At 41.3% G+C, this 16,454-nt stretch overlaps 1 protein-coding gene across 1 annotated transcript in view; it reads right to left on the bottom strand.

Moving 5' to 3' along the window:
- Window positions 1-16,454, bottom strand: part of LOC122539262 (probable E3 ubiquitin-protein ligase HERC3) — an 81,446-nt gene that overhangs the window by 19,675 nt on the left and 45,317 nt on the right. Inside the window, exons 9-12 of the mRNA XM_043673963.1 lie at window positions 14,944-15,020; window positions 13,360-13,472; window positions 3,758-3,817; window positions 997-1,108 (exon numbers count right to left, since the gene is read on the bottom strand). Of these exons, the coding sequence (XP_043529898.1) occupies window positions 997-1,108; window positions 3,758-3,817; window positions 13,360-13,472; window positions 14,944-15,020 (362 nt within the window). The remainder of the gene's footprint in view (window positions 1-996; window positions 1,109-3,757; window positions 3,818-13,359; window positions 13,473-14,943; window positions 15,021-16,454) is intronic.

Raw genomic sequence — 16,454 nt, 5'->3', positions numbered from 1 at the left:
TGGAAAAGCACAGCAGGTCAGGCAGCATCCGAGGTGCAGGAGAGTCGACGCTCTATACTCACTGCGCTGGCGTCGGATGACTCCAGGAACTACACAAGCCCAGTGTAAATAGAGGCCACAGAGTCTGCACTGACACTCCAAACAGCATTGCATCTACTCCCACTTCTTATCCTGGTAACCCTGCATTTTCCGTGGCTAATCCACCCAACCTACACACCCATGAATCCTTTAGGGCAATTTAGCATGGCTAATCCACCCAATGTGCACATCTTTGGACTGTGGGAGGAAACTGGATTACCCAGAGGAAGCCCACACATCCCCCACGCAGACAGTCACCCAAGGCTGGAATCGAACCCAAGTCCCTGGCACTGTGAGGCAGCAGTGCTAACCACTGAGCCGCCCCAGAAGGGGACTGTGGATAGAGTGAGGAAGGGGAATGGGGAATAAGGAAGAGGAATGTTGGAGTGACTGGGGAAAGAGGAAAGGGGCAAGGCAGGATGGGGTTGCAGAGGGACAGGGGAGGGGGTGAGAAAGACAAATTATTGGGAAAAACAAACTGTAGAGAGGTGAAGTATACAGGTAAAGCAGTGTGAACAAAACCTGTTCTATGGATAGAAACTAATGTCATCTCTGCATAGTTCCAATGAAGAAAATATTCAGCGGTGATCAGGATATCATTGTGTGGGGAACGTTAACTTTTATTCAGTTCTCACATAATGCTCCAACCCACTTTCAGTGTACCCAGCCAGTGGTGCATTGTCTTATAGACTGTCCACAGTCTAAATCCCTGCATGAAATGCAGCTCATTTCATGATAACTTTGTATCCTGGGGTCTTATGCATGAAGACCAAATCAATGACACCTTCAAGTAAATCACTGGAGAAAGCCAAAGTGATTAGCATCATGGAGAATCCAGATCTTGAAAGTTCTCACTCACTCAAAGAACAAGGAACTCAAAACAACCAGGTTTCACATTCTATAATGTTAAAGGTTTACCTGATGTAGTAATTTGGCATACGGAGAATTCACCATCTTCTCAAAAAACAACATGGCAGCCTTCAAGTCAATTCCAGGATTTCGAGCACTAGTTTTAAAGTGCTCATCATTACTGTAAGGGATCGAAATATGTACTAGTTATGGAAAACCTGTCCATATTCTTCCATCTCTTACCTTATCTTTTATATTAAAACATCAATGTAATTTGTCAGAATCCAGTGCTTTTCATTCTGATAATCCATATAATTACAAAAATAAATACCTTTCGAACAAATATTTTTTATGCATTAGTATGATTCTGGGCATAGATTGAGGTACTGAGATTTCTCCTACTGTGGCCAGTTATAAAACAAAATTCAGGATAACATCTTAGAATAGCACATTCTGGATCCAAGCAGAGAGCAGGTCATGCTATGTCTGGTATAGCAGAGCAAGATAATTGGTGATATCATAACGACATATGGAAGGGGAATAAAGCAGAGCTTGCTAAGTGAATGGGCAAATCAGGTTCTGATGAAAGGTCACTAGACTTGAAACATTAACGCTGCTGCCAGACCTGTTAAGTTTTTCCAGGAATTTCTGTTTTGTTTGTTTTAGATCTCCAGAATCCACAGTTCTTTGCTTTATTTTAAGACAAATTAGGTTTAGAGAAAGATCAGTGGAGATGGAGTGGCAGACACTCAAGGATATATTCAGAATAGACAAAACAGATACATTCTCAGAAAGAACATTTTCAAAAAGGAGAATTCACTCTTCATGGTTAAATTAAAAATAGTACCAGAAGACTGGGCAGAAAATAAAAACAAAGAATGATTTAAAAATTAATAAGGAGAGGGAAACCTAATTGGTACATGACCATGTACAGCTGTATCTTTCAATGCATCAGAAAAGCAAGTTAAAGGTTCTGAAATGCATTGAGGCAAACTCTGCTCAAAGCCTTCAGTGAGAGGGAAAACAAGACAAATTAACTTGGCAACTTTAAGGTAATGGGTCAAACAAAAGCCAGGGAAGAGCGGACGAGAGGAGAGAAATTCTGATTAGCTGGAATTCAAGGGGAACAGATGTAGATTCAACAGTAACTTACCCCAAATTGCTTCCCCAATCCCTCCACTCAAATTATTAACTTATTCCCAACTGAACGCTAGGATTAAAGCTGGCTCCACCAGCCTCCTGCAGAATCCAAAATGGAGCTGCACAAACAAAGGGATCCTGGTGTCAGGATTGCCCTGGAATCTCCAGGAGCTGAGAGTTAACCTCTCTGACACTGCTGTCAATGACCAAGGGAAAAGTTATAAGCTCAGAGTCTTCATCACATGCCAGTCATCAAACACATACCTAGTCTAATCCAATTTTCCATCACTTGGCCTGTAACTTTGTATATGTTGTTATGGAATTTTTATAAGATCATCTAAATGCTTCTTAAATAGCTTGAGGATTCTTGTCTCTGATATCCTTATAGGCATTGGTTCCAGATACCCACCAATCTCTGGATGGGTAATGAGACCTTTACCGAAATTCCCTGTGGAACAACTCGAAGGAGGCTGCTATCCCGTCACCAAGTCACCCTTTATTTACAAATGCATAGTACATGACACTGATCCAGCTAGCTCAGAGCCAGCTGCTAGAGTGAACAAAACGCCTGACACTCCTTTTATTTTTTTTTTCGTGTACTGCCGTTTTATTATTAGCTTCCACGGTACATGAGGTGTCCCCTTCGGCAGCAAGACAGCACAGTTGGTGAAAGACACATCCAATCAGCTTCTAAGTTGACATTAAGGGTGAACAAAAAAAATACAGGGCAAAAATTCTGACACTCCTTTTAATCTGTCAGCCAGGGCTCCCTGATTGGACAAGGTTAACAGCCCAAACAGGACAGTCATATTCTAGAAGGTCCCCCGGCTGACCTCATTTCAATCACTAAGCCCTATTAACCTCCCCCTCCTTACCTTTAAAACGCTATCCCCTAATCACTAACTCCTCTACTAAAGGGGAAAAGGTTCTCCCTCTTTGTGCCATCATAACTTTGTACACCTCAATTAGATGCCTCCTTACCCTTCTCCACTCTGAGGAAAATGACTCCAGCCTATCTCATCCCTCTTTGTTGCGGAATCACTCCAGCCCTGGCAACATCCCAGTGATTTTCTGCACCCTCTCTACTGCAATCACATCTATCCTATATTGTGACACCCAGAACTGCTTATAGTACTCCAGCTGTGGCCTAACTAGTGTCTTTAGAAACCTTTACAAAATAAAAACAACTAGCTTTCTTCCCTTGTACCTTCTTTTTGAATAGGTTCGTAAAATTCTTGAGGCATCAAGAACAATGGGAGCGTAGAAGGCTGTTTGAGTGAAAGTAAGAATTATTCAATCAAATCAGTGAGCAGGAGATTGACAGGTAACAAATGGTCAGAGGGCATAGTGGCTGGTGATGGGACGTCATGGGATAAAACCTCCAAGAATATCTCTGATCAAAGGACAACCCCATTGGCCCATCCCTAATTACCCAGGAGGGGTAATTAAGAGTCAACCACATTGCTGTGGGTCTGGAGTCCCATGCAGGCCAGACCAGATTAAGATGGCAGTTTCCTGTTCCTGACTAAACCAAATAAATCCTGAAAAGTAAAGAGCCATTGCACAGCCCTAACTTTACCACACTGCAACCGTGTAATTTTTCTAACCTTTTTGGATAACCAGGCTGCGTTCCCTTGACACACACAAAAAGAAAACTGTGGTCACATTCAAAATCAATTACTGTACTTACCGATGATCAAGGAAACTGCCATTCAAACTCGCAGGTGATGAAAATATTGCATTTAATTCACTGAGAAAAAAGAAAGTAGAAGTGACAGGTTAGTGGATTAAGCATCATCATAAACGCTGCTTTCACGTGTGACCCAGCCACAAGATCACAGACTTTCAATGGTAATATTTCACATCTGATTGAATCAAGGATTGCCTTAGATTGGAGTAAACAGGAGTCATTTTCAACCATCATCAGGCCCAATATCTCCTCAATTCATTCCAAGAGCCCAAGTCTTGCCAGTCTTGTGGTTTACTGGCCAGCTTTACAAATGGGAACCAAGTTCTTCCCTTTCAAAATTGGGAAGATGGCTGCTAGCATCCTACGCCCTTGCAAAAGCACAGGGAGGGCATCTACTGCATAGCCTGTGTCCATTCATTACTGGTAGTGGACTCCTGTTCCACTTAAAGCTCTCAAAGGCAGCAAACACAAAACCATAAGTAAACACATTTGTATGAAATGGGGCCATCAAGCCTGCCCCACTATGCAATAAAGATCACGGCTAATCTTGGCAATTGAACTGCTAGCTGAAACTATTAGAAGGCACTCTGAAAATAGTAGCGCCAAAAGTGGGAATGGGGGAGCATAAGATTACCCTATATGCAGACGATGTCCTTTTATTCTTGGCTGATCCGGAGAAGTCTGTTCCCTAACTGATCCAAACAATTAATTCATCTGGTAGTTTTTCGGGTTATTGGATCAATTTCACAAAATTGGAAGCCATGTTAGTAGGGGGCTTAGTGGAGGTGCCTAACATGAAGGATAAAATGCAATTCCCGTTTAGATGGTCACCAAACGTTTTCTGTGTTTGGGAATTTTTATTATCCCTTCCTTCCACCAGCTGTAGAAGGCTAACTTTGTGCAATCAATAGAGAGATAAAACAGGATTTGCAGCAGTGGGAGGGATTACTGTTATCATGGCTGGGCCGAATAGTCCTGATTAAGTTGAATGTCCTTCCCCGACTGGTATATCCCATGAGAATGCTCACATTACTGTTGTCTAGACAAGTATTATGGAGGATTAATGGTTGGCTACGGTCCTTTATTTGGTGCCATAGGCGCCCTCTAATTAAATTCACTATATTACAGCTTTCGCAGCTGAGGGAGGGGTGGATCTTCCAGATTTGAAGAAATACCAAATAAGTGCTCTGTTAGCATATGTTGGTGACTGGGTACGGGGGAATTCAGAATCAATATGGCTTGATATTGAAGTCTCACAGTCAAAATGTCCTCTAATTAATTTATTACTTATGGACAAGATGAAATCCGTGACCCAGCAATGTAATAGTCCAATTATCTTGAACACAGTGAAAGCTTGGAGGATAATGAGGTAAAGCAAGGGCAATTGGCTTAAGACTTAGCCATTTACTCTGCTGGTAGGAGCCCAAGGATTTAAACCTGGGGCAATGGATTCCGGCTTTAAGACATGGGAGAACAAAGGAATTCTATGTTTGGGAGATTTATTTGAGGGAAGAGGTCTTGATGTCATTTAGTCAGTTAAGTCATAAATATGGATCGTCCAATAAGGACCTTTTCCGATACTTCCAAGTAAGGGACTATATACAGAGGAAGACCACACTCCTGGCCCAATGTTATAAATCAGATGGGGAGAAAAGGGTACTCCAGTGTACGGGTACTCTTTCACTTAGTATTTTATATCATTGACAGAAAGGCTGTGCTCTGGTGGATATGGAGGGACTCTAAGACGTGGAACTGAGAGTTTGGAGAGGACATTTCACTGGGAAGATACGTGGGGGAATGCAAGGAAAATTTCAGTATGTAACAGAGCAATTGAAGATCTTACACAAAGCTCATATGGCACCAGAAAGGCTAGCTACTTTTAAGACAGGAATGTCACCAGCATGTTCCAAATGCAAAATTAACATAGGCACTCCCACACATTGGATGTTGCAACATGACCAATAACAAAAGATATTAGAGTGCTCTAGTAAGGGAGTGAAAGGACATTCTAGGGATGGAAATTAACATGGATCTAGTAATTCTTCTTTTGGGGTTACCAAATTTGCCCTCTCTGGGGCAACACGGGAAGAGACTGTGTAATATCCTTGCCCATTGCGTGAGGAAGAACATTCTACTGAATCGGACGTCAGAAAAACCACCAGGTCATATGGAGTAGTGTAGGCTGATGATGGAGCGAGGAGGAGACTGGAAGGAAAAGAATATGGGTACTGTAGGGGGTACTCCCAGGGATGGGAGCCTCATTGGAGATGTGATGAGTAAGATAAATAATATCTCACTACTTTATTCTAAGTTATTTGAATGTAGTTTAAGCTAATATTTATTTAATATGTTTGTGGTTTAGTTTTAGTTAAGTCGATATGCTTCTTTGGTAGAATAGTGGGTTGTTTATTAACAATGGTACTATGCTATGGCTTTGTTCTTTGTACCTTTTGTTTCTGTTTTGATGGATTTTTTAAATATATAAATGTTTTGTAAAAGATTTAAAAAAGCTTTTCAATAAAAATATTTATAAAAAGAAGATCACGGTTGATCAGCATTCCCTCCAAGATGTACAGCTGTGCAGATGCACGGGAATTCCAGTGTTCAGCATGCCAATTGCTATGATGACTTCTGGTTCTTGAAGTCACTGCACACACACCGGCCTCAGATACCCGTAACTGGTAACAAAATTAGAGGCAATCTTGGGCTCAAAAATGCTTTCTAGCTATCTGCTATTCCATTTAAATCACTTGTTAGAGAAGAGTATATGTAACTCTGCCTTAAAAACATTTAATGACGCTGCAACAAGTGCAGAGAATTCCACCAGCTCTCAAACTTCAAATTTTTTTCTCTTGACTTTCATCTTAAATTCTCATATTCCTAAACAGTGTGTGGTAGTTCTAGTCTCTTCCACACAGGGAACCATCCTTTTCAGCATCTATCCTGTCAAGTCTTCTCAGGATCGTGTTTCAATCATAATCCCTTTCAGTCATCTGAACTCCAACAGCCTCAGACACAACCTTTCCTCATAAGATCACAGCCACATCCTTAGAATCATAAAACAGAAAGGCCTCTTACTGTATCAGACAAGTGATATCTTATAGGATTTGCTTCATCCAGTATGCAATTTACAGGCCTGTCATTTCATGCATTTTACAACATTCTAATGAAAAAGACTCAGTGACATGGGGAAAGATGTTTTGAGCAGCGAGTGGTTAGGATTTGGAACTCTCTGCCTGGCAATGCACTGTAGTAGAGGCAGATTTAATCATGCATTTTGAAAGCTACTGAATACTAAATAAAGAGAAAAAAATTCAGGGTTATGAAGGTGGAGATGTGGGAATAGGCACGTTGTCCTTGAAGACAGCTAGTATGGGCTCAATGACTAATAGCTCTCCTCCTGTGTCATAAGTATTTTATGATGTAATGGATTGAGTGAGGGAGAATTTTATCAGTATGTAAATGTCAGAGTTATGATGTTTGGTAGGCGAGTGGAGAATGTGGAATTGCCTTCTGTACTTACTGCACAAAACAATCCCTAAGTTGAAGGGTCTGTTTCCATGCTGTACATCTCTATGACTCTAGGACTCTATGACTGCATCCAGCACATCTCACAATAAGTTCCTCAAAGCTGTGTCCAGACCCAGAGAACAACTTGGAGGGAACATCGACTTGAAAAAAGTAGCTCAGAACTGCCCCTGAGAGTGATAGAGTAGATTGAGATGGAGGTGGGCGAGAGTAGGGCCAAATCTATAAAGATAACATAAATTAAAGAAAGTACATGTGGACAATTCTTAAGTTGCCCCCAACACAGGAATTATTTAAAATGCTATAGGAACTGGACAGTTCCTCTACTGAGGACATCAAGAAGAGAGTATAATGTTTAATTAAAGCTAGACCTTTGAGAAATACAAGTAAGAATGACTACTTTAGTGATTATCTTGAACTCTTTCTGGGGGTCAAGTGAAATATTCAAAAGACTGAGGTTGACATATTTTCTGAACTAAGAGTATCAGGAGGCAAGCTACAAGAATAGTTCATAGCTAACTGCAACTCAGCTACTCAGAAAAGGTACAACAATCTTGGTCGAGTTACTTCAAGCAGCATAGAACAAATGGTTACCTGCCAGAATCTATAATAATTCAGCATTACCGTAGGTGGTGTAGATATAGAAATATTAATAGTCAAATAACTAAGGTGTGGCACTTAGCTGGAAACACTGACAAGGGGAAGAACTGGAATATGTATATTGGAATCAAAACATTTAACATTGAAATCATACTAGCCACTGTAAACACAATAGAAAGAAAGATAATCACCTTAACACACATAAAGGGATATAGTTATTGGAATACCTGCAGTTGCTAGGGACCACTGTAATCTGTTGAAGGGAAATAGTGATAGACAGGAAACTGGTCTGGAACGGAAGGAAGAAGCATTCTGTTGATTTTGTAGAGTCAAAAGGATTATTTAACCCGGACCCAAGACAATTGTCCTAGCTGGGTGTGGTGGGGTGCTGTGTGAAAGACAAAAGGATGCCACCATAGTGGAATGCACACCAACAGGAACTCCATTAACAGAACAAAAGGGATCCAATGCTCAAGTACATGCACTGGGATAGGAGTCTTTAGTTTTACAATATACAAACCAGAGTTGAGAGAGAATAGTGTGAAATCCTGTAATTATTGTACATATCCTATAAAATTATGCTACTCAAGAAACCTACTTAACCGTATTTTACCTTTAAGGTGCATAAACATAATAGTCAAATTTCAACCAGCGAAACAGTCTCTCAGAATGCTCAGTCTTCTGTGTGTACTTGTCAAATGAACCTGCTGTCTTGTTTCAACTAGCTATTGTCTCCTTTACAGTATCATTTCAGAGTCCATCATTCATGAATCGGTTTGTGTGACCAATAATATTCTATTCCAGTTTCACAAATCATGGTTGCACAGGGAATGGTGATATTGAGTGATACAGGAGTGAATATCAGGTGGCTCTTCTCTCCCCAGGAAGTAGACAGCCTCAGGAATGAGCTAGGAGAAAAGTAGCAATGCAGATGCTGGAGAGTCAGAGTTGAATAGTATAACGCTGGAAAAGCACTGCAGGTCATGCAGGATCCAAACAGCAGGAGAGTCGATGCTTCAGGCATAAACCCTTCATCAGGGACTGTTGGCTGGTGTGGTGAGCTCTTTACAGAGAGTGAGCCAAACTGGTTCCTAACTCAGGAAATTGTCTTTACAGAGAACATTGGTCTATCTGATTTCTTGAACTTGTCTCAATCATCTGAGGTGATTGGAAAGTAATAATAAAAAAGATGATAATTTCCCTTCTTAGATCTTTAGTTTTTATAACCTTCTCTAGATGATGATGTGGATGCACGAGATGGTGTGGAGAAATGTTTTGCAAGGGTGGTCCCACCACGAGTGTGGAGTAGGCTTAAGCAACCAACTTTATTTCTGCATGTCTGGGCCAAAGTATCAAGCCACTAACTTATTTAGGAGAAGCCAACTGATTTCATGCAGTTAACTACAGCCAGCACCAACAAGTTCTACTTCCTGGTATGACATCATCCTTACATTCAGTACCAGTCCAGGTTAATAATTGGAACAAGGTTCCGCAGGCAAGCTGCCAATTCTGACTGGCTCATAAACCAGGAGGTTGGGAGATTTCACCACATGACATTGCTTTCCAAAAATTGGTGCCCTGGTACATTATTTGCCACAGAAAACAGACTAATGATGGCAGCAAGAATAGCCATAGTCCCTTACACTTTCAAAACCACTCTATTCATGACACATTTCAATGGAATCCTGTTTGGAGTTAGATTCTGCCCCAGTGTTAACTTGGTCAAGCAACTGGCAACTTTATGTCAGAGAAATATGATTTTTACATTGTGGTCATTTGGCTCTCCAAGCCCATTCCAACATTCACTGAGATTATGCTGTTCTGTTCCGAAACGTTTTGAGTCCAAAGACGATTAAGTCTTATTTCCCTCTCTACAGATGCCGCCAGGCTTGCTGAGTTTCTCCAGAACTTCCTGTTTTTATTTCAGATCTACAGCAACCTCAGCATTTTGCTTTCATGTAGCTAATCTGATTGTGGTCTCAATTCCCCTTGCATGCCTGTGCCCCATAACTCTCAAATTCGTTGTCAATCAAAAATTTATTGAACTTGTCCTCAAATAAATTCAATGACCCAGCTTCCACTGCTTTCTGGGAAAGAAAACTCCACAGACCATCAGTTCTTTGAGAGAAAAATAACTCTTCTCATCTCCATCTTAAACGTACACCTCTTATCCTTAAGATATGTCCACCAGTTCTAGACAAGAGAAATTATCCACAAAATCAAGACTCCTCAGGATCTTATATGTTTTAGTAAGACAACCATGCACTTTGCAAAATCAGAATGGGCAACCCGTTCACCCTTTCTCCATTGTTTAGCATGGAGCAGACAGGCAGACTGCCTGTCTTCTCCACTGGCAGCAGACAGGCAGAATTTCATTCCGCAGAAAAGGAAAGGCAGGAGGGCTGACCCAATTGAGGTATTTAGAAAGGATTTGATGGGGTGGGCAGAGAGAGATTTCCAAGTGAGGGATTGTGTGCAAGCATCTCAGAACCCTGGAGCAACTTTGAGGATGTCACTGAGCTACATATAAATGAGCAATAGAATCCTAGACTAGACTAGAACCTGGACACGAACACAGGATGACAATATATTAGTCCATATCCAATGGTACTATAAAACGTGGGGGCAGAAGTAGACCATTCAGCCCATCAAGTCTGCTCTGCGATTCAATGAGGTCATGGCTGATGTGATAATCCTCAACTCCACTTAACTGCCTTTTCCCTATACCTCTCGATTCCCTAATTAATTAAAACTCTGCATAGCTCAGTTTGGAATATACTTAACAACACAGCCTCTACAGCTCTTGGTGGTAAAGAATTCAGAGAATCACAACTCTGAGTTAGATTTTCTCCGAACTTTTCTCTACTCTGAGATGATGTACTCTAATGCTGGAGACTGCCACAATGGGTGACAATACTGCAGCACCTACCTTGTCAAACTCCCAGTCAGAGCCTGGTAAATCTATGATTACCATGTAAAGCAGTGTTTACCACTAACGTGTAATAAACAGTGTTACTTCTGAGCCCAAGGATAGTTCACTCCACCTGCTCCTTGACCAGTCTGTAAAGAGCCCAAACTCCATAAAAGGTGACCATAACTCAGGATCATAAGCATAGGACAATCACCAATAAATCCAACTGGTAATTCAGTAAAAACAGCTTACCTAGAGAATGGCAAGAAAGGGGAACGTATAAAATATTAAAGGTAATTATCACAGATTTTTTAAGGTTTGACATACAAGGAATAAAGAAAAAACTCAAAAGGAGCACAATGGGTCCATTGAGCTGAATATGACTTTACATAATCAGTCCAGGCTGGATGTCAACACCGAAGCCACAAGTCAGTGAGAGTGTTCATCTACCCAAGGCTGCACATCCAGCCAGGAAGAGGAAATGTACAACAAGGGAAGTAGAGCTTTAGGGAAAAAAAAATGAGCAAGAAGAAATAGAAACGTTCACAATTTGTGACTGAAGCTTAAAAGCTGGACAATTTTCTTTGTTGAAAGGAAGTTCCTTTGAGAAACCAGGGGCTGGATTTGGGAGTGAAAATTTCTCAATATCACAAAGCTGACGATTTCAGTCCCCAAGGGGTCCGTATGGTGCAGTGGCCGTATTCCGATCTGAGCCAGGAGGCCCAGGTTCAAGTCCCACCTGCTCCAGAGGCATGTCATAGTGTCTCTGATCAGGCTATGAATTTAGGCCCTCTTAGGTACTGCGATTTTTGAGAAGATTTGTAGCTCAAGTTGAGGTTCAGGTTCTAAGTTTGCTGGAAGGTTTGTTCTCAGACGTTTTGTCACCATACTAGGTCACATCATCAGTGAGCCTCTGGTGAAGCGCTGGCATTCTGTCCGATCTCTATTGATGTGTCTTGGTCTGTTATGACAGGTGATATCATTTCCAGTTCTTTTTCTCAGAGGTTGGTAAATGGGGTCCAAATCGATGTGTTTATTGATGGGGTTCCGGTTTGAATGCCAGACCTCTAGGAATTTCCGTGCGTGTTTCCGTTTAGTCTGTCCTAGGATGGACATGTTGTCCCAATCGACTTAGTGTCCTCCTTCGCCTGTGTATAAGGATACTAGTGATAATTGCTCATGTCTTTCGGTGGTTGGTTGGTGCTCGTGTATCCTAGTGGCTATTTTTCTTTGTGTCTGTCTGATGTAGTGTTTGTTGCAATCCTTGCCAAGTATTTTGTATATGATATTTGTTTTGCTGGCTGTTGATACAGGGTCCTTTAGATTCATCAGTAGCTGTTTCAGCAAGTTGGTAGGTTTACTGGCTACCATGATGCCAAGGGGTCAGAGCAGTCTGGTTGCCATCTCCAAGATGTCTTTGATATATGGTAGTGTGGCTAGAGTCTCTGGGCGTGTTGTGTCTTCTTGTTTGAGTTTAAGAATTGGCAGACTGTGCTTATCGGGTACCCGTTGTTCTTGAAGATTTTGTGTAAGTATTTTTCTTCTGTTGCTCGTAGTTCCTGGGTGCTGCAATGTGTTGTGGCCTGTTTAAATAATGTCCTGACGCAGGTCCTTTTGTGGATGTTGAGATGATTGCTCCTGTAGTTGAGTATCTGGTCTGTGTGTGTGTTCCTCTTAGGAACTCTCCAAGGCAAAGGTGGGAGCCTACCATGGTAACGGAAATTGCAAAAAGCAAGTAAACACCAGGCCAACTAGCCATAAAGATGGATGCCTCACGGAAGGAGACGGGAGGGGCAGGCACTTCATTCTGTCATTGCTTAATAAGAGATTCCAGACCACACATGAGAAGCACACATCCTGAAGTAAATCTTCAGAGAGAGACCAAGAACCATGAGGCGAGATCTGCACGGAGAACAAAGTTGGCCAACTTTGTTCGAATGGACTTTTCCTACTGGCAGGCCAAGCAGCAAAGGAGTAGCTGCAGGAGGAGGAGCAGCAGCGAGTGTTTAAAAAGGCCAGGGACCAAGTGAGAGAGCGGAGATGGAAATGCAGGTTTTGGTAAGCAACATGAGGAACTGTAACATGTCAGTTGGGGGGTGGGGCGGGGGGAGAAGGAGGAAGTGGAGAGGTCCAGTCAGTCAGTCTGTAACTCCATCCGATGTTTCTTTCAGCTTCATGATGGATCCGGCCCAGAATTCCAATGTGGGGGGTCAGGTCCTCCAGCCCAGAGAGTCAGAAAATGGACTAGGTGGATTTTATCTGAAACTCTCCTTCTAAAAATGGTTTTTGTTCTCTTTATATTATTATTGTGGAAGGACTCTTATTCTGAACTTTTTATTTCTTTATTTTTCTAATTTATTTCTATGATTTTGTACTTTTGCTGGACTGCTTTTTAAAATTTTTTTGTACTCGAGCGTCTGTACCTAGGTACCTAAAGATGGTACCCATAAGTGACAACCTCTAACCTTTCCACTGTACCCATGTGAGTACATGTGACAATAAAGCTAATACAAGTCAATTCAATCAAACTAAAGAGACTTGTCAGAGCTAGATCAAAACTTACTTAAGAATGTCCTTCCCTGAAAGGCTTAGCATCCACCAATTCACGTTGTTATTGATTATCCTGACACGCTTCAAATGATCCAAACAGCGGAAATCATCGGGGACTTGTGAATTCTAGAAGGATACATAAAGTGGAGATAAAAAGGAGGAGACAAAGATATCATAAATGTGTGCTCAACTCGAAATATGAAAAAAACTAAATCTCCTGCTTCTCAACTCTGATGTTTTAAGACCAAAAGACATTGGACTAGAAGTAGGCCATTCAGCCCATAAACTCTGCTCCACCATTCAAGGAGTTCATGGTTGATTTGGTTTTATTTTAGGCCTATAGGGAGATTCAAACCAAAACACCCTCCACTTCAGACTTCACTAATCCAGTAAACAGTTCACTGGTGCGCCCACACACACACACAAAACACACATAGTTAATCACAAAGACATGATCTTATTTGCTGATTTAAACCTAAATCAAATCCCCATGCTTGCACAATCTTGCATCATAGAAACAAAACAGGAGGAGGCCACTCAGCCAGTCAAACCTGTGCCAACCCCAACCGAGAATAATGCAGCCAGTCCTACTCCCCACCCTTGCTTAGTTTTCACTTATGATCTGCAGATGGAGAAAACCTAAAGCACTTCACAGCTAATTAAGCTTTTTTAAAAAGCAAGTTCCATTACTGCTGTTGCATAAACACAACAGCCAATTTGCCCCCAGAAAGGTTCCACAGACAGCAAAGAGAAATGTTGAGATACTTAGTTCCCACGGTTTCTGGTTAGCAGCCACACGACACTGGATGGTGTATGCTTTCAGGGTTGAAAGGGAACAGGTGCTTCAATTTCAGCTGACCATTGCTAGATATTAACCACTCCGATAGCGGACAAACTGTTGTCTTGGTACTTGTTCAAAGCAGCTGACAGGTCATACAAACTATTCTCAGATTTAAAATCTTAGCTTAATAATCAAAACTAGAAAATCTGCATTTCATGAATATATTTCATAAAATTAGTGTTTCTCATTCCACTTGTCCAAATCTACAGCATTCAAACTTATTAACAAGAATCCTTACTAAGATATAGGATACATGAAGGCCAGTGTCCACATTCATAATTCAACCTTTTCATTCAATGAGCACATGGCTATTTTTACTTCAATATCATTTCCCTATACTATCCCATCAATACCATGTAATGCTTTTACTGGGCAGATATCAATCAAATCCAAACTTGAACACGGTCAGCAAGGCAGCCTTTTCTGCTTTTAAGAAGTGTCACACCCGAAACATCGACTTCTCCACCTCCTGATGCTGCCTGGCTTGCTGTGTACTTCCAGCCTCCTGCTGGTCTATTTTTACTGCTCTCTGGGGCAGTGAATTCCATAGAGTCTGAGTGAATTGGCTCCCCAGCCTCTCAATTCTGCATGGCCTGCCCTTTATACTAAGACTGTGTTGCTGGCTGTAGACCATCAATTAAGAATGAATCAAAAATTACCATATCCTATGATCCTTCAGCACATCCCTTCTACCTTTAAATCAAGGAATCACATGCTTGAAGCATTGACGGGGGTATTTAATGGGTTTGGTCTCACCTCATGGTAAAAGAAAAGGGCGAAACTCTGATCTCCTCCACAGCAAACATGTTTCAGCACACGATACATGGACTGATCTGCCGACAGATCAAAGCAAGTCTCAACGCACACAATAGCTTATGGTTCAGAAAATACCATTAGATTAAAATAATCAACAATTCACTGGCTTAAATCTTGAGGCTCATGAGATACCCACCCAACAAGTGGTCTTTCACGTAGAAATTATCCGTTAAGCTACTGGTACTGGCTGCACAGTACTAGAAAGCACAAATGCATCAGGAGATGGATAAGACTGAGGTGAATCCTGGGGCATTGTTTCTAATCTATGCCTTAGGGGGTAATGGTTCTGAAAGTGTTAAAGATACTATTGAGCTCCACTCACTCTGGTGACACGATACATAAGACAATAAGATATGAAGATGAGAATTAGACCTTTCAGTCCATCAAATCTGCTCTATCAGTCAATCAAGTACCTCTTCTTGTTAAGACTTACTAATGGTCTTCTAACACTGTCACTCAATAGGCCCTTGGACTCAGACTCAGTATAGAATAGAGGATTGGCCTTTCGAGAGCACTTCAGGGGTCGGGGTGCATTGCAGACAATGTTATTCTGATTGATTTTAGTAAGATTTCCTTCTAGATTTCTAAGTTTGCATTAAATTTTGTTTCTGTTACACAATCCCCAAACGGGGCTGTTTGACTATATTATTGTTTTCTTTCAAAAGAGTAGAATAAAAATTCTTTAAGTTCAAAAGAGTAGAATAAAAATTCTTTAAGTTCACCCCAGATAGTGGCATTTTGATTTGATTTTGGTAAATTTCCATTCCTATAAGTTCTGTACGTTTAAGTGAACCATTTGATTTTGTTTCTGTTATAGTACCCCAGCAGGGGCTCCTTAATCCATTAAAGTTCTTTTCATAAGATAGTAGAATAGAAGATTGTCATTTAATTTTTAATAAAAACAAGAGCAGAAAAAGAATTGATGGCAGCCCTCTACCCCTACCATTAGTCAGGACAACAATCTATACCAACTGAAGGGGATTAATCTAAGGGAAGGAGATCCTGTTCAGAAAGTATAGAAAATAGAAATTCAGCATCAACAGCCTGCCACTGCAATTCCACAGTCACATCACAGCCTGCAGATTTATATTGCTGGTGGGTGGCATTATTTTAGGAATCACCCATCCGCTAGGTATCAGGCTTGACTTGAAACTATGGAAAAGGATATGGAAAATACAGACTGTAGGGAAAGAGAGACATCTTGCAAAATGTGCAGATTACATAGGAGGAAGTGCTGGATGTCTTGAAACGGTTAAAGGTGGATAATTCCCCAGGACCTGATCAGGTGTACCCGAGAACTCTGTGGGAAGCTAGAGAAGTGATTGCTGGGCCTCTTGCTGAGATATTTGTATCATCGATAGTCACAGGTGAGGTGCCGGAAGACTGGAGGTTGGCAAACGTGGTACCACTGTTTAAGAAGGGCAGTAAAGACAAGCCAGGAAACTATAGAC

The sequence above is a fragment of the Chiloscyllium plagiosum genome, chromosome 32, assembly GCF_004010195.1.
Source record: "Chiloscyllium plagiosum isolate BGI_BamShark_2017 chromosome 32, ASM401019v2, whole genome shotgun sequence".
In the NCBI taxonomy this organism is placed as follows: domain Eukaryota; kingdom Metazoa; phylum Chordata; class Chondrichthyes; order Orectolobiformes; family Hemiscylliidae; genus Chiloscyllium; species Chiloscyllium plagiosum.
This window is presented reverse-complemented; position numbering and strand designations above follow the sequence as displayed.